This window comes from Leucoraja erinacea, chromosome 2 (genome assembly GCF_028641065.1).
Source record: "Leucoraja erinacea ecotype New England chromosome 2, Leri_hhj_1, whole genome shotgun sequence".
NCBI classification, from domain to species: Eukaryota; Metazoa; Chordata; class Chondrichthyes; order Rajiformes; family Rajidae; genus Leucoraja; species Leucoraja erinaceus.
The window spans coordinates 46,919,654-46,938,010 of NC_073378.1; the positions used below are offsets into that span (position 1 = coordinate 46,919,654).

Consider the following 18,357-nt stretch of genomic DNA (forward strand, 5'->3'; position numbering starts at 1 on the left):
CCCCTTACCCCAAAACAGATCCCAGTGATCTAAGAATCTAAATCCCTGCCCCGTGCACCAGTTCCTCAGCCACACGTTCAGGTCCCATATCTCCCTGTTCCTGCTCTCGCCAGCACGGGGAACTGGAAGCAAACCGGAGATAACAACCCTGTGAATCTGTGAAATTCATTGCCACAATTGGCTGTGGAGGCCGTCTTTGGGTAGTTTATAATGCCGAGATTAATATGTTTGTGATTAGTAGGGGTGTCAAATGTTACATAGAGAAGGCAGGTGAATGGGGTTGAAAGGGAAAGATAGATCAGTCATGATCGAATGATGGAGGAGACTTGATGGGCCGAATGGCCAAATTCTGCACCTATGAGTTATGAATTTATAAATTTACCTAATCTAATCTACAAATCTTGCCAATAAAATAATATCCATAGTTTCTTAAGTTGCCATATAAAAAATGTAAATAAAAAATATGTTGTAATACAAGTGTAGTACAAAGAAATCAACAATAATATGATATGATGCAAATCCATAGTGACCATCAATATTCAATCCCCAGTTTCAGATTTGATCCCACCAACTTGGGCTCTTTGTTCATTTACTTTTTGCTTAACCTCTGTTTAACCTCTACATACCACCACATGCAGACACCGACGAGGCACTATTGGTCCTACACAATCTGTTATGTCAGCATCAGAACAAGCATCCTGACGCGGCTGTGGTGGTGGCTGGGGATTTTAATAGGGCGAACCTTGAAAAAGTTATTCCTAACTTCCGCCAACATATCATGTGTGTCACCAGGGGGGAGAGAACTTTGGACTACTGTTATACACCATTCAGGAAAGGATACAAGGCCATTTCTCTCCTTTCTTTTGGGAAATTGACCACACCGCCATTTTCCTGCTGCTGGAGTATAAACAACGGATAGTATGGGAAGCGGCAGTGACGAGGGACGTAAAGCGGTGGTATGACCAGTCAGAGGCCACGCTACAGGACGCACTGAGTGACATCAACTGGAATATGTTCCAATCAAGTTCCAGAGACGTCAGTGAGTTTGTGGAAGCTGTCATGGACTCCACTGCAACAATAGTCGACAGCATCATCCCCACGGTAAGGATTAGCATCTTTTCTAACCAAAAACCCTGAGTGGACAGATGAAGGCTCGCACCGCTGCTTACAACTACGGCCTGGCATCCGGCAACCTGGATGACTACAAGGCAGAGTCCTACCGACTGCGAAGGGCGATGAAGGACGCAAATAGGAAGTACAAGGACTTGATGGAATCGCAGATGGAGCAGCGTGACACCAGACGCCTGTGGCAGGGGCTATGGACAATAACTAATTACCAGAGCAGCCCCCCCTCAACCGGGTGTGCCAGCACCTCTCGATCTGATGACCTGAACTCTTCTTATGCACGGTTTGAGGGCAACAAAACCACTAGCTTGCCAGCTAACAGCTACATCGTCAGCGGGCTGGCTAGTGAGGCTGGAGTGAGGCACACTGCTGTGGATGTGCACACATTCTCTGTGTCCGAGCACGATGTGAGGAGGGCTCTGACGCGTGTGAACACTAGGAAAGCTGCAGGCCACGTATATCTGGGCGAGTACTAAAGACTTGTGCTAATCAGCTAGCTCCAGTGCTCACCCTATTCAACCTCTCCCGGGCCAAGTCCGTGGTCCCTGCCTGCTTCAAGAGATCCACTATTGTCCCAGTGCCTAAGAATGCCTCCCCAGCCTGCTTGAATGACTACCGACCGGTGGCCCTTACCTCAGTCGTCATGAAATGTTTTAAGAGGCTCATCAAGGACCACATCTGCGTCTTCCTCCCTCATACCATGGACACGCTGCAGTTTGCATACCGACCAAACAGATCCACGGACGATGCGGTCTCCCAGGTTTTGCACACCACTCTCTCTCACCTTGACAGCCAGAACGGGGTCTATGTGAGGATGCTGTAAAACGTTGGTCACCTTTGGTCACCATTCAGCTCCAGTGTAAAACCTAACCTTTCTTTGGAACTCAAAACCTCCAAACCCGGTAACATCCCCGTAAATGTTTTTTTGCATCCTTTACATTTTAATGACATCCTTTCTCGAACAAGAGCAACCAGAATTGTATACTGTTTTCTGTTGCCTTACTAACATCTCATTCAGCTGTAACAAGACATCACAACTCCTGTACTCCATACACTGACTAATATGTGCCAAACACTGTGACAGAGTAATGTTTCAGGAGGATGGTCAGCAATATTGCTTGTCCAAATATCGCTAATTGCAGGAAAATCTCATTGCGTAATCCATATTGTTGGCAGGATTAATCCACAAGTAAAATTGTACTAAGCAGACGAAAGTGAAGTACATCTTAAAGGGAATTAACTTTTCTTGATAATATGTATCATGTAGTTTGAAAACCTCATTGCAAATACAGCCTGCCAAATTTATGTACCACACAACCATAGTTCTTCCTCAATCAGTTGATATTAAGCTTTTATTAACCATCCACTACTCCTACTTTTTAATTAAAAACAGCAGCAGCAATGTCCATCCTTTTCCTCTTCCCGGGAAGACAAAAAGATTTCAATATGATTCTGTAAAAAATGAAAAGATAGGAGACAGAATTCCACCTACTTGGAAATAAGAATACATTCTGAGAAATAAATAGACAAATGTGAAGCAAGGTGCACAAATGACAGGCATATAAAGGGGACCATATAAGAGCGAGCAGGAGAAAAAGGAACTGCCTACAAACACAGAAATCCAGGAATGATGAAAAACAAAATGGCAGGACCATGCAGAGAGAACAAAAGGGGGAAACAAATAGATTGGAAAAAAGACAAAAAGGCATTGTGAGTTGGATCAAAATATATGACGCTGTAGCAATGCCACAATCAATGAATGAATATAGTCAGTTGATGTGACAAAATAATGTTCAAGGAAGATAGTTATCAGTGTTAATTGATTGTCCAAAATAACTGAATGCAGTAAAAACCTAATGCACTTTGTACAATCTATATTGTTGGCAGGAGTAATCCACGAGCATTATTGTTCTAAACAGATAAAAGGGAGGTGCTGGTTGATGAAGTATTTGTTATAAAGGGCATAGACCTCCTGTAATAGGAATATCCTGCAGGTACAACCGCCAGAATCTGATTTACACACACCACAATGCCGGAGCTTCTGTGCTGCATTCACTCACCCAGATTAATAAACAAGCCTTCAATTTGATGACTGTTGTCAATGAAACATGAGTTGACAGCAGCCAGAACTTGTTTGGCTGTATCAATGTATTTCAAATAACGCATCGTATTGATCATAACTTGCTGATATTATTAAACCATAGGCCATTAATCATTGCAGTTGCTGTAAATATGATTTAAAATCTACAAAAAATCCTACAAAACTGATGGAAAACTTTATTTATGTTTCTTTAGTCTGTGGTACTTGCAGCTACTGCGCATTGGCCAGCAAACAATAAATAAGGTTATCTAAGATTACAACAGGATTTAGATCAGCTGGTAAAGGAAAGTAGGGAATGGCAGATGGAATATAGCTCTGGCAAGTGTGAAGTGTTGCAGTTAAACCAAGGCTAGATTTTTACAGTAAATGACAGGGGTCAGGAGAGTGTTGTAGAACAGAGCGACCTAGGGTTACAAGTATAAAGTTTCCTGAACATGATGACAAAGTAGACAGGCTGATGATGAAAGCATTGGCCTTCATCAGTCAGGACATTGAGTGCAAACGTTGGGACATCATGTTGAAGCTGTACATGTTGGTGAGACTGCATTTGAAGTATTGTGTGCAGGTTGGGTGCCATACTGTAGGAAATATGTCATTAAACTAGAAAGGACTGAAAAAAATCATAATTATGTCACTAGGACTGAAGGGTTCGAATTATAAGAAGAGATAGGCTGGGACATTTGTTCCTCAGAGCATTGAGTTGTAAATTAGACTACTCTGATATCCAGCTGTGAAGCTGTTTACTTGGAATTGATGTTCTCCTCATGAAACAAACGTTATATCATGATCATTAGGCAATATTTCCAGTTTATTGGCAGGGAATAATTATTCTAACAGGCTGATTCGCCCTGTCTCCTGCTAAAATAGCTGGTGCGATTTTTTTTTTTAAACTGCCTGAAAGAACGAAAAATGTGGTATAGATGTTCTTTAACTAAGGTATATTTCTAATAGAAGATCAAAATATTTGAAGTATCAGAAATATTAGGAGATTATAATTTCTAAGATTTACAAGGATGTATTAAAAGTGATGTCAATTCTGCCTCAACAAAGAATTCTGAATCATCTGCTGAGAAATATAATCAAATAAACTTTTTTTTAAACTGAAGACAGGCAAATACATATACATATGCGTCTTTCAAAGAAAAATAAAATCTTTTGTAATTCTTGTACCTAAATAATCGCACACAGTTCCAACTTCATCTACTGTATCCACTCTTCCAGGTGTGGACTCCTATATATCTCCCAGTTGCTAAACACTTTAACTCCCCTCCCATTCCAACACTAACCTTTCTGTCCTGGGCCTCCTCCGTTGCCAGACTGAGGCCCAGCGCAAATTGGAGGAACAGCACCTCATATTTCGCTTGGGCAGCTTACACCTCAACGGTATGAATATTGATTTCTCTAACTTCAGGTAGCCCTTGCTTTCCCCCTCTCTCCACCCTCCCCATCCTAGTTCTCCGACCAGTTTGACTGTCCCTGATAATATTTAATCTTTGTTTGCTTTCTTGTTACCTCCTAGCTAACAATGATCTACTACATTTTCCTTGATCTCCATCGCCTTTGATCTCTTATTCTCACACGTGGCACTTCCTTATCTCTGTATCTACCCCTCCCCTGAATCTCAGTCTGGAAGAAGGGTCCCGACCCGAAATGTCACCCATTCCTTCTCTCCAGTGATGCTGACTGTCCCGTTGAGTTACTCCAGCATTTTGTGTCTAATATATTTTATTATTTTATATGTATGTATAGTACATCTGATCTGTTTGGATAGCATGCAAAACAAAGTTTTTCATTGTACCTCAGCACATGTGACAATAATAACCTAAGCCTATACGATCGCTCTTGTGTCAGAGGCATTCATTTGACATAATCTTGTTGGAGGTCTACCTTTATTTAAATTAAAATGTAATTGAGAATGCATGCCAGTGGTTAAATGCGGGAATGGAATAATAAAGAAATGGCACACTATTAATAATGAGGAAAAGCAATAAGCCAAAATGTTTGCTTAACTGCTGCAGTTTTATAGTTTTAAAATATATATTGCTTGTTTACAATTCATTTTGCTTAATTTATATTGCTTATCCAGTGGTTGATATGATCATTAGCATGTGAAAAGGTAAATTGTTCACATTGTGCAAGAACAGTTTTGATTCATGACTAATAGGATGGCACATCAGAATTAAAAAAATTTAAAAGTTTTTGAATAAATGCCCCACAATGGATTTGAAAATAAATGAATCACACCAAAGCTAGCTTTAATGAGTTCTTTCAGGTTTCTCTTCACTTGACAACAAGCTATACTAAAACTAAAATAAATTAATATCTTTTCAGCTTTGTTCCCATATTTGGCCTGATGAAATTGCCAAATGCCAAACCTTGCTAAGGGTCTCAGGATATATCATGACATACCTGCTGCTCACCTGACCTGTCAAATTCATTGAAGCTGATTGCTTGTAGAAAGGATTTGCAAAAACGATTTGTAGAAAGGGGTAGCACAATGTGCACCTGGTAGAGTTGCTGCCTCATGCTGCAAGGAACCCGGGTATGATCCTGACCTCAGGTGCTGCATGTGTGGACTTTGCATTGTCTCCCTGTGACTGCACAGGTTTCTTCTGGGTGCCTCTATTTCCTCCCGCAGTCCCTTAGGCCTATCGTGTTCACACTGACCAGCAATCACCCATTCACACGTATGCTATGTAATAGTAAGATTAAACGAGAACTTATCAGTTTGAAGTTTGATCTTGATTTTATGAGGAGTTACGATGAGCGATTACGTGAAGAAGGGCCGTCCGTCTGCGTGCGCGTCAATCTTCAAAGCAGCGGTGTTAAATCACAGATAAAAAGACCTGAGAATAGTAAGATTGAAGAAACTAGAACTTCCATGTGACCTTGATAGTATGAGGGTGGGAGCAGTGGGCACGTAATCGCTCATCGTAACTCCTCATAAAATCAAGATCAAACTTCAAACTGGTACATTCTCGTTTAATCTTACTATTTTACTTCGGAGTCACGTGAGTGACTACGTGAAGATTTCAAAGCTCTGTGATTTTACGCCGGTTACGAATCCAGGCGCACACACTGAATGGATTGACCATGGATGCGTGTAATCATTAAAGCATTCAGACATTACGTAGTTAAGTAAAGACACTGATGCTTTAAATGAAAGAAAAGTTCTGTGATCGTGCGGGCCGTCGGGCTGGAGCTGTCACTCCTTCCACAGCTCCCCCGCCCCACCGGAGGAAATCGGGAGCTGCTGAGGTGACGTCATCGGCGTGCCTGCCGACGGCCAGCGTGTTGACGTCATCAGGGCGCATCAACCTCAGCGCGACCTCGTCTCTGCTGACGCCCAGCGCGCTGACGTCATCAGGGCGCGCCACCCACAGGGCGTCGGCGCGCCTCCCGAGGGCCCGAAGGTCGGCAAACGAGACGTCGGTGAGTTGCAACAGAATGTAGGCCGGCAGCAGATGCAGGTAAGTGTACTCGAACAACAGGCACGGCGTGTGCCCGTCTAATAACTCCACCATCTCCTTTGGGAGGGTAGATGGCCGCCGGTCGCCCAGGCTCCCCATATGCAGGATCCTACCTGCCCGCTCCATCCTACCCAGTCCGTAAATCTGGAGCAGGAGCTCTTTCAGGCCGAGATATTTAGAAATGCTTGTGACAAAGGCAAAGCAGTTATAATGGGTGACTTCAATCTACATATAGATTGGGTGAATCAAACTGGCAGGGGTGCTGAGGAAGAGGATTTCTTGGAATGTATGCGGGATAGTTATCTAAACCAACATGTAGAGGAACCAACGAGAGAGCTGGCTATTTTAGACTGGGTATTGAGTAATGAGGAAGGGTTAGTTAGTAGGTTACACAGAAAAGCTGGAGAAACTCAGCGGGTGCAGCAGCATCTATGGAGCGAAGGAAATAGGCAACGTTTCGGGCCGAAACCCTTCTTCAGACTGATCAGGGGTGGGGGTGGGTGGGGACAAGAAAGGGAAAAGGAGGAGTAGCCGGAAGGCTGGAGGGTGGGAGGAGACAGCAGGGGAGCTGAGGAAGGGGAGGAGACAGCAAGGACTAACAGAATTGGGAGAAGTCGATGTTCATGCCCCCGGGGTGCAGACTCCCCAAACGGAATATGAGGTGCTGTTCCTCCAATTTCCGGTGCTGCTCGCTGTGGCCATGGAGGAGACCCAGGACAGAGAGGTCGGAGACGGAGTGGGAGGGGGAGTTGAAGTGCTGAGCCACCGGGAGGTCAGCTAGGTTATTGCGGACCGAGCGGAGGTGTTCGGCGAAACGATCGCCCAACCTCCGCTTGGTCTCACCGATATAGATCTGCTGACATCTAGAGCAGCGGACGCAATAGATGAGGTTGGAAGAGATGCAGGTAAACCTCTGTCGCACCTGGAACGATTGCTTGGGTCCCTGAAAGGAGTTGAGGGGGGAGGTAAAGGGACAAGTGTTGCATCTGCTGCGGCCGCAAGGGAAAGTGCCCGGGGAGGGGGTGGACCGAGAGGGAAGGGAAGAATTGACAAGGGAGTTATGGAGGGAGCGGTCTTTGCGGAAGGCAGATATGGGGGGAGATGGGAAGATGTGGCCAGTAGTGGGGTCACGTTGGAGGTGGCGAAACTGACGGAGGATTATTTTTTGTATGTGATGGCTGGTGGGGTGAAAGGTGAGGACTAGGGGGACTCGGCCCTTGTTGCGAGTGCGGGGATGGGGAGAGAGAGCAGTGTTGCGGGGTATGGAAGAGACCCTGGTGCGAGCCTCATTTATGGTGGAGGAGGGGAACCCCCGTTCCCTGAATAGTGAGGACATTTCAGATGTCCTGGTGTGGAACGCCTCATCCGTGGAACAGACACGGCGTAGACGGAGGAATTGGGAGTAGGGGATGGAGTCCTTACAGGAAGCAGGGTGGGAAGAAGTGTAGTCCAGATAGCCATGGGAGTCAGTGGGTTTATAGTGTATGTCGGTTAGAAGTCTATCACCTGCAATGGAGATAGTGAGGTCAAGGAATGGTAGGGAAGTGTCGGAGATGGTCCAGGTGTATTTCAGTGCCGGGTGGAAATTAGTGGTGAAGTGGATGAAGTCAGTCAGTTGTGTGCGGGTGCAGGAGGTGGCACCAAAGCAGTCGTCGATGTAGCGGAGGTAGAGGTTGGGGATGGGGCCCTGGTATGTATGGAACAAGGATTGTTCGACGTAACCTACAAATAGGCAATGGAGGGTTAGTTAGTAGTCTTGTTGTGCGTGGCCCCTTGGGCAAGAGTGACCATAATATGGTTGAGTTCTTCATTAGGATGGAGAGTGACATTGTTAATTCAGAAACAATGGTTTTGAACTTAAAGAAAGGTAACTTTGAGGGTATGAGACGTGAATTGGCCAAGATTGACTGGCAATTAATTCTAAAAGGGTTGATGGTGGATATGCAATGGAAAGCATTTAAAGACTGCATGGATGAACTACAAAAATTGTTCATCCCAGTTTGGCAAAAGAATAAATCAGGGAAGGTAGTACATCCATGGATAACAAGGGAAATCAGGGATGGTATCAAAGCAAAGGATGATGCGTACAAACTAGCCAGAAAAAGCAGCATACCGGAGAACTGGGAGAAATTCAGAGACCAGCAGAGGAGGACGAAGGGCTTAATTAGGAAAGGAAAAATGGATTATGAAAGAAAACTAGCAGGGAACATAAAAACTGACTGCAAAAGTTTTTATAGATATGTGAAAAGAAAGAGATTAGTTAAAACAAATGTAGGTCCCTTGCAGTCAGAAACAGGTGAGTTGATCAAGGGGAACCAGGATATGGTGGACCAATTGAATAACTACTTTGGTTCCGTCTTCACTAAGGAAGACATAAATGATCTGCCGGAAATAGCAGGGGCCCGCGGGTCAAAGGAGGTGGAGGAATTGAGTGAAATCCAGGTTAGTCGGGAAGTGGTGTTGGGTAAATTGAATGGATTAAAGGCCGATAAATCCCCAGGGCCAGATAGGCTGCATCCCAGAGTACTTAAGGAAGTAGCTCAATAAATAGTGGATGCATTAGTAACAATCTTTCAAAACTCTTTAGATTCTGGAGTAGTTCCAGAGGATTGGCGGGTAGCAAACGTAACCCCACTTTTTAATAAGGGAGGGAGAGAGAAAACGGGGAATTACAGACCAGTTAGTCTAACATCGGTAGTGGGGAAAACTGCTAGAGTCAGTTATTAAAGATGGGATAGCAGCACATTTGGAAAGTGGTGAAATCATTGGACAAAGTCAGCATGGATTTACGAAAGGTAAATCATGTCTGACGAATCTTATAGAATTTTTCGAGGATGTAACTAGTAGCGTGGATAGGGGAGAACCAGTGGATGTGGTGTATCTGGACTTCCAGAAGGCTTTTGACAAGGTCGCACATAAGAGATTAGTATACAAACTTAAAGCACATGGCATTGGGGGTTCAGTATTAATGTGGATAGAGAACTGGCTGGCAAACAGGAAGCAAAGAGTAGGAGTAAACGGGTCCTTTTCACAATGGCAGGCAGTGACTAGTGGGGTACCGCAAGGCTCAGTACTGGGACCCCAGCTATTTACAATATATATTAATGATCTGGATGAGGGAATTGAAGGCAATATCTCCAAGTTTGCGGATGACACTAAGCTGGGGGGCAGTGTTAGGTGTGAGGAGGATGCTAGGAGACTGCAAGGTGACTTGGATAGGCTGGGTGAGTGGGCAAATGTTTGGCAGATGCAGTATAATGTGGATAAATGTGAGGTTATCCATTTTGGTGGCAAAAACGGGAAAGCAGATTATTATCTAAATGGTGGCCGATTGGGAAAGGGGGAGATACAGCGAGACCTGGGTGTCATGGTACACCAGTCATTGAAGGTAGGCATGCAGGTGCAGCAGGCAGTAAAGAAAGCAAATGGTATGTTGGCTTTCATAGCAAGAGGATTTGAGTATAGGAGCAGGGAGGTTCTACTGCAGTTGTACAGGGTCTTGGTGAGACCACACCTGGAGTATTGCGTGCAGTTTTGGTCTCCAAATCTGAGGAAGGACATTATTGCCATAGAGGGAGTGCAGAGAAGGTTCACCAGACTGATTCCTGGGATGTCAGGACTGTCTTATGAAGAAAGACTGGATAGACTTGGTTTATACTCTCTAGAATTTAGGAGATTGAGAGGGGATCTTATAGAAACTTACAAAATTCTTAAGGGGTTGGACAGGCTAGATGCAGGAAGATTGTTCCCGATGTTGGGGAAGTCCAGGACAAGGGGTCACAGCTTAAGGATAAGGGGGAAATCCTTTAGAACCGAGATGAGGAGAGCTTTTTCACACAGAGAGTGGTGAATCTCTGGAACTCTCTGCCACAGAGGGTAGTTGAGGCCAGTTCATTGGCTATATTTAAGAGGGAGTTAGATGTGGCCCTTGTGGCCAAGGGGATCAGAGGGTATGGAGAGAAGGCAGGTACGGGATACTGAGTTGGATGATCAGCCATGATCATATTGAATGGCGGTGCAGGCTCGAAGGGCCGAGTGGCCTACTCCTGCACCTAATTTCTATGTTTTTATGTTTCTATATTTATTATTGTCCGGGGGGTCTGCGAGGAAGTCCGTGACTTCTTCAAGCTGGTCGAGGGCTCCCACCAGGTAATAGAAACGGGTGGCATCGACCGTGATGCCCCGCAGGTTGAACTGGGCCTCCGCCTGCTGGAACCAGATGAGCGGCTGGGTGGTCCAGAAGTTGGGCAGCTTAACGGCGACTGCGTCCAGAGACAGGGTCGGGCTGGCGTGTGAGGAGGTAAGGCTTTCTCGTCTCTCCATCACGACGCCAATGGAGCGTCGGGGTCACCAATGTGGTGCGTGGGTCTCAAAAGGAGGCACGAAGTCCAGTGTTTGAGAAGCACCTTTATTGTATTCCTCCCAGTTGTTTCCTCCCACCCAAACCCTGCCTTTTAAACCCTCCGGCTGAGGGCCGCCTCTGGACTGCACCACTCCTGTGCCGAGGGGTTCGGCAGTATAATGGCACGACCCTTAGGAGCCGCCACACCAACATATTTACTGTTTTTGATAGTAAATTCTAGGTAATCAATTACCCTTGTAGGTGTCAATTTTGTTTTAACTGGATGGATGAGGCAACCAATTCTATCAAACAGGGTTTTGGTTTGCTTTGACTGATGCTTCTGCCAATTCTTGATGACTCCAAAATGAAATAGTCCAAATATGCCATTACTATATGGTTCTGAGACCTTTGTAGGCCCAGAATTGTCTTCCGTAGTTTTGTCAATAGTCTAGGAGCTGATGTCAACCCATTTGGCAGATCCATACCATCCAGTAAAACTTCAAATATCTCCTGTTCTTAGTGAATAGACACCGAATAGTATGCATCTTTGAGGTCGATGCATGCCATGTGACCATTTTATAGGAAGTTCCTATAAAACAGTAGTTAGCCCGTAACAAAATTACTGTTTCTAAAAGTTTGCACTGCACAAATGAGTTAAACCTGGATGAAGTGACATCCTCCATCTGTCACATGTCCTGAATGGCAATCCTGCCCAAAAATACTGGACCTGCCTCGATGACAATTCCAGTCCAAGTTCCAAGTCTGCTTGGAACCTGTGTATGTTGTGCAGTAAAAATAATCACATGTTATTATCTGTTTTAAAACCAGTTCTGAAAATTCATGTTATTGTCATTTTGAACAAGAACACAAGAGTAAATTATCAACAGGTCCACAATCCCATGTTTCAGTAAACCCAGACCCACCTACCTTCATGGCTACTGGTGGTCTTGTGGTGAGCCCAAAGGCCCCTGATGAGGATTCCTTTTCTCTCCTTGATTGGGAGTAGGACTGGTAAGGAGTGTGGATTCCATGTTTCTCCTGACCTCTGCTTGGGTCTGGTCTGAACTTTATCATACTGAACCTGCCTTGCAGGACAATTCTGGCCATTATTTTGAGTCTGCCTTGAAAGACGACTCTGATCATATTTCTGTGCCCAGCTTTCAAGCTACCACCGGATTCAGTGAACCGCTTACCTCCTATGGAGGTGTGGGGTGTGTTGTTGCCTATGCGGATATTCTGCCAACTGCTGGCTCTTGAGGCCATATGCATGTGCTTCAGTATGTTCATACTTTAAATTCGAGATCAGTTACCTACTGATCATTCACACTCCCCTCCACTGAGAGTCAGGTTCGTAGGCAACCCTGAAAACAGGTGCTGCCGCAGGCCCCTGAGGATACCTGTGCTGACATGGCCCTTCCAGTGGACCTTAATGTGGTTCTAGCTTTGGGTCAGACTGAAACGGACCATGAATGCTCCTCTCCTCAGAGCAGTAGGCATTTGTGCAGCCCTGAAAACAGGTGCTGCTGCCTGCTGGTTCTCCATAATACCCGGGCTGTCAAGAGCTAGATTCCATCCAGGGAAGCGCCCAGTGGAACCTGGATGATTGCAGAAGCACTTATTTTCTGTTTGTTTGTATGGAAGCTTATTATTCCTTTTATGTAAAGCATTTTGGTGTTGACTTAAACAGTGCAATATAAATAAAACTTACTTACTTACTTCCTTTCTTCTGCTTGTCCCCGCAAAGTCTCCTGCCGTGTTGGAGCAACTTCTCCACAAGTTGCTCCATGTGGGAGAAGTCGTCCTCAGACGCTCTCCGTTGAGGGAGGGTATCCCTCTTCCCCGGACTCATCAGAGTCAACGGGTTTGATAAACTTGCGGGTGGCATTACGCCCCGCAGGACAACCACGGAGCTCCCGCGCGCAAAGTCTCCTGCCGATTCTGCTGTCGGCGCTAATGTCGGGAACAAGACCGTCGCCCGCTATTTGGAATGCTGCGGTCTTCGGCAGCCGACATCCCCGCGGGCCGTCTCCTCGACATCTGGGCTCTGAAAAAAACTTCAAGCCCGAAAAACCGCAGGTAGGTAGTTCAACTTTCCTTACCTGCTCATCCCGACGGCTGGGAGGACACAGTGCCTGCCAGTCTGTCGCGCGTGTTGCGTTCAGACGTAATGACGCGCACGCAGATGGACGGCCCTTCTTCACGTCGTCACTCACGTGACTCCGAAGTAAAATCCCCATTCACATCCCTACACACCAGGGCAATTTACAGAGGGCAATTAACTTACAAACCCAGGTTTGTAAATTGCCCGACTGTGTAAGAAGTGGATGCAAAAGAGGATAAGATAGAACCAGTGTGAACATGTGATTAATCAGTGTGGGCTCAGTGGTGTTTCCATGCTGTATCTCTAAACTAAACCAAACTAAACTAAACAATCTTGGAATCTTTATTAAAAATCAATCATGGACTTTATACAAGCAAAGATCCTCAAGTGTAGGTGCAACCATTTATTTTATGTGCAGCCAGAAGGAGTGCTCTTCCAGGCTGCTATAAAATAAATTAGTGCTGCAGCTATCCTGATCATCATGAAACCCACCCCCCCCAGGGAGATTAACTTGCTTCCAGCGGCTGGGTTCTTGGCCAAAGTCTGGGAATTGCCTAGGGATACCTAGAGATTAGGCCGACTGATCACTGGTTATTTGTCATTAAAATTTAAACTTCACAACAGTCTAGTCGTCATATTGATTGATTAGCATTGTTCCACCAGCTGTCTGATTATGGAGCTTCATTGGAAAAAAATCAATTGTGTACGAGTTCATCCTCGGGATTAGTTATTGCTATTGTTAATAGCTTTCACTTCTACTAAATCAGCGTTAACAACAAACACGTGTAAATGTGATCAGCTCCATTACGAATTGACTGAGCAACAGTCCCTGCAAGAAAATACTACACCACAATGCGAACAGTGGACTAAATTGCTTACCTCAGTTTGTTGCTTATTTCAAAATCAACATTTATGTCGCCCGCTTAATGTAGAGAAACTTCACAGGGCCATTGTGAAAACATTGATTTAGAGTCATATAAAAGACAGAAGAGGAGACGATCTAAAACTTTCTCATAGGAGAAAGCTTCAGCAGCATCTCAATGGAGCAGGGTTGGCAGGGAGGAGGGGGTGATAGAAGAAATTCCAAACTGAGATTTATTTGCAGCTGAAGATGTGTGCAAGTGGTGCAGCGATAGAAGAGAGTAAACCATAAATGGATGAGCATAGATGTCTTTGGAGGTTAAAAGGTTGCAGGATATTAGAGAAAACGGAAGGGATGTAATACACCGGATTTGGAAACTTTTAAACCTTGAGGCAGTGCTGAACAGTGAGGCAGTCTTGGTTAGCAAGCATAGGTGACCACAAAATTGGACACAAATGTTTTGGGAGAAGGATATGGGTAGTGTCATTTGCCAATTTGACCCATATCACAAATGGAACCAACTTAGATGGGTTGTCACGTATATATTGGGCCTTAGGACCCGTTTCCATGCTGGATGACTATGACATTATGAGATAACGTTATTGTACAGAGGAATAGTTTTGAATGTACAGCCATTTCTCAACTTACCAAGGAGATCTGTTCCGGGACATTCAATAAACGGAAAAAACTGAACAAAATGGATTATAGGAATTTTGGTACAGTGTATTCCTATGCATGCCATTCACTGTAGCAAGAAATAGCTTTGTAAATCATAGCATACCGCAAATCAAACAAACAGGTAATGCTGAAAATTTGATTAAAACAGAAAATATTGGGTATAATCAGTTTAGTCAATAGATCAATGCATCTGTTGACTAAATCAGTTTAGTCAATGCGATCTCACTGGCTCCCCACTCCGCTCTGGACCACTTGGACAAAATAAAAACTCACTGACCGCAGCTCGGCGTTTAATACGATCACCCCCTCCAAGCTGGTTACCAAGCTCTCAGATCTGGGTCTCTGCGCATCCCTCTGCAATTGGATCCTCGACTTCCTCATCCACAGACCACAGTCCATCCATATTGGTGGAAATGTGTCATCCTCAATAATAACCAGCATGGGAGCACCTCAAGGCCGCTTGCTCAGCCCCCTGCTTTACTCACTCTATACTCATGACTGCGTGGCCGGTCATAGTGCGAACTCTATCATCAAATTTGCCGACGACACCACTGTTTTGGGACGAATCACTGATGGTGACGAGTCAGAGTACAGAAGTGAGATTGACCGATTGACCAAATGGTGCCAGCATAATAACTGGGCTCTCAACACCAGCAAAACCAAGGAACTGATTGTGGACTTTGGAAGGGGTAGGATAGGGACCCACAATCCCATTTATATCATGGAAAGGGTCAAGAACTTCAAATTCCTAGACGTGTATATTTCCAAAGATCTTTCATGGTCCCAGCACACTGATGCAATTATAAAGAAAGGACATCAGCACCTCTACTTCCTGAGAAGACTATGGAGAGTCGGTATGCCAAAGAGGACTCTCTCGAACCTCTACAGGTGCACAGTAGAGAAACATAGAAACATAGAAACATAGAAATTAGGTGCAGGAGTAGGCCATTCGGCCCTTCGAGCCTGCACCGCCATTTAATATGATCATGGCTGATCATCCAACTCAGTATCCCGTACCTGCCTTCTCTCCATACCCTCTGATCCCCTTGGCCACAAGGGCCACATCTAACTCCCTCTTAAATATAGCCAATGAACTGGCCTCAACTACCCTCTGTGGCAGAGAGTTCCAGAGATTCACCACTCTCTGTGTGAAAAAAGTTCTCCTCATCTCGGTTTTAAAGGATTTCCCCCTTATCCTTAAGCTGTGACCCCTTGTCCTGGACTTCCCCAACATCGGGAACAATCTTCCTGCATCTAGCCTGTCCAACCCCTTAAGAATGTTGTAAGTTTCTATAAGATCCCCTCTCAATCTCCTAAATTCTAGAGAGTATAAACCACGTCTATCCAGTCTTTCTTCATAAGACAGTCCTGGCATCCCAGGAATCAGTCTGGTGAACCTTCTCTGCACTCCCTCTATGGCAATAATGTCCTTCCTCAGATTTGGAGACCAAAACTGCACGCAATACTCCAGGTGTGGTCTCACCAAGACCCTATACAACTGCAGTAGAACCTCCCTGCTCCTATACTCAAATCCTCTTGCTATGAAAGCCAACATGCCATTCGCTTTCTTTACTGCCTGCTGCACCTGCATGCCTACCTTCAATGACTGGTGTACCATGACACCCAGGTCTCGCTGCATCTCCCCCTTTCCCAATCGGCCACCGTTTAGATAATAATCTGCTTTCCCGTTTTTGCCACCAAAATGGATAACCTCACATTTATCCACATTAAACTGCATCTGCCAAACATTTGCCCACTCACCCAGCCTATCCAAGTCACCTTGCAGTCTCCTAGCATCGTCCTCACACCTAACACTGCCCCCCAGCTTAGTGTCATCCGCAAACTTGGAGATATTGCCTTCAATTCCCTCATCCAGATCATTAATATATATTGTAAATGCTGACTGGTTGCATCATGGCTTGGTTCGGCAACTTGAGCTTCCAGGAACGGAAAAGAATGCAGAAAGTTGTAACCACTGCTTAGTCCATCATTGGCTCTGACCTCCCCACCATCAAAGGGATCTATCGCAGTCGCTGCCTCAAGAAGGCTGCCAGCATCATCAAAGACCCACACCATCCTGGCCACACACTCATCTCTCCGCTGCCATCAGGTAGAAGGTACAGGAGCCTGGTACATCCAGGTCCATGAACAGCTTCTTCCCCACAGCCATCAGGCTATTAAACTCGCCATCAAACAAACTCTGAACTATAACAGCCTATTGCACTTTATCTGTTTACTTATGTGTATATATATGGTCTATGCTGTATAGACACACTGAACTGTTCTGTATTTATGCTTACAATATTCTGTTTTGCTGCACAAAGCAAGAATTTCATTGTCCTATCTGGGACACATGACAATAAAACTCTCTTGACCTGACTTTAGTCCAGTTTATTATTGTCACGTGTACTGAGGTACAGTGAAAATGTTTTTTGTTGTGTGCTGTGGCAGTCAGTGAAAAGAGTATACATTAGTTACAATCAACACGTTAAAGGGGATAACGTGTAGTGCAAGATAAAGTCCAATAAAGTGCAATTAAAAAGCCCAAGGGTCTCCAATCAGGTAGATGGTAGGTCAGGACTGCTCTCTAGTGGTGACAGGATAGTTCAGTTGCATGATAACAGCTGGGACTAAATTAAATGGGGTCAAGTTGGGAAAAGGGGAAGTACAACGGGATCTCATCGGTTATGAAAGTAAGCATGCAGGTACAGCAGGCAGTGAAGAAAGCGAATGACATGTTGGCCTTTATAACAAGAGGAGTCAAGTATAGGAGCAAAGAGGTCCTTCTGCAGTTTTACAGGGCCATAGTGAGACCACTCCTGGAGTATTGTGTGCAGTTTTGGTCCCTGAATTTGAGGAAGAACATTCTTGCTATTGAGGGAGTGCAGCGTAGGTTTATAAGGTTAATTCCAGGGATGGCGGGACTGTCATATGCTGAGAGAATGGAGCGGCTGGGCCTATACACTCTGGAGTTTAGAAGAATTAGAGGGGATCTTATGGAAACATATCAGATTGTTAATGATTTTGACAAGTTAGAGGCAGGAAACATGTTCCCGATGTTGGGGGATTCCAGAACCAGGGGTTACAGTTTAATAATAAGGGGTAAGCCATTTCAAATGGAGACAAAGAAACACTTATTCTCACAGAGAGTTGTGAGTCTGTGGAATTCTCTGCCTCAGAGGGCAGTGGAGGTCAGTTCCCTTGATACATTCTAGAGAGATCTAGATAGGGCTCTTAAAGATAACGGAGTCAGGGGATATGGGGAGATGGCAGGAACGGGGTACTGATTGGGGATGATCAGTCATGATCACATTGAATGGCAGTGCTGGCTCGAAGGGCCGAATGGCCTACTCCTGCACCTATTGTCTATTGTCTAATGTCCCTGAATCTGGATGTTTGCATTTTCACAATGCTATACCTCTTGCTTGATGTGAGAAAGACTGGCTTGTCCCTCAAAGACTTGTCCTTGATTATGCTGGTGGCCTTGCCAAGGCGGCATGAGATGTAGATGGAGTCGATGGAAGGAAGATTGGTTTGCGTGATGGACTGGGTTGTGTCCACAACTTCCTGCAAATTCTTGCGGTCTTGGATGGAGCTGTTCCCAAACCATGCTGTGATACATCCCGATAAAATACTTTCTATGGCGCATCAGTAGATGCTGTTGAGTGTTGTTGGGAA

At 45.0% G+C, this 18,357-nt stretch overlaps 2 protein-coding genes across 2 annotated transcripts in view; both read left to right on the forward strand.

Annotated features, from left to right (window-relative positions):
• Window positions 1-18,357, forward strand: part of LOC129709723 (tomoregulin-1-like) — a 232,574-nt gene that overhangs the window by 71,897 nt on the left and 142,320 nt on the right. The gene's annotated exons all lie outside the window — the stretch shown is intronic.
• LOC129709742 (uncharacterized) lies at window positions 6,878-10,066 on the forward strand. Its single transcript, XM_055656297.1, has 2 exons — window positions 6,878-7,082; window positions 8,451-10,066. Exons 1-2 carry the CDS (start codon window positions 6,907-6,909, stop codon window positions 9,241-9,243), a joined length of 969 nt encoding a protein of 322 aa, XP_055512272.1. The 5' UTR covers window positions 6,878-6,906; the 3' UTR covers window positions 9,244-10,066.

Bases quoted from the DNA above. Each gene is read 5' to 3' on its own strand.
- LOC129709742 (XM_055656297.1), top strand. From the start codon at position 6,907: ATGGGTGACTTCAATCTACATATAGATTGGGTGAATCAAACTGGCAGG. The intron at 7,083-8,450 runs GTTACACAGAAA...GTTAGTTAGTAG, and splicing joins GAGGAAGGGTTAGTTAGTAG to TCTTGTTGTGCGTGGCCCCT.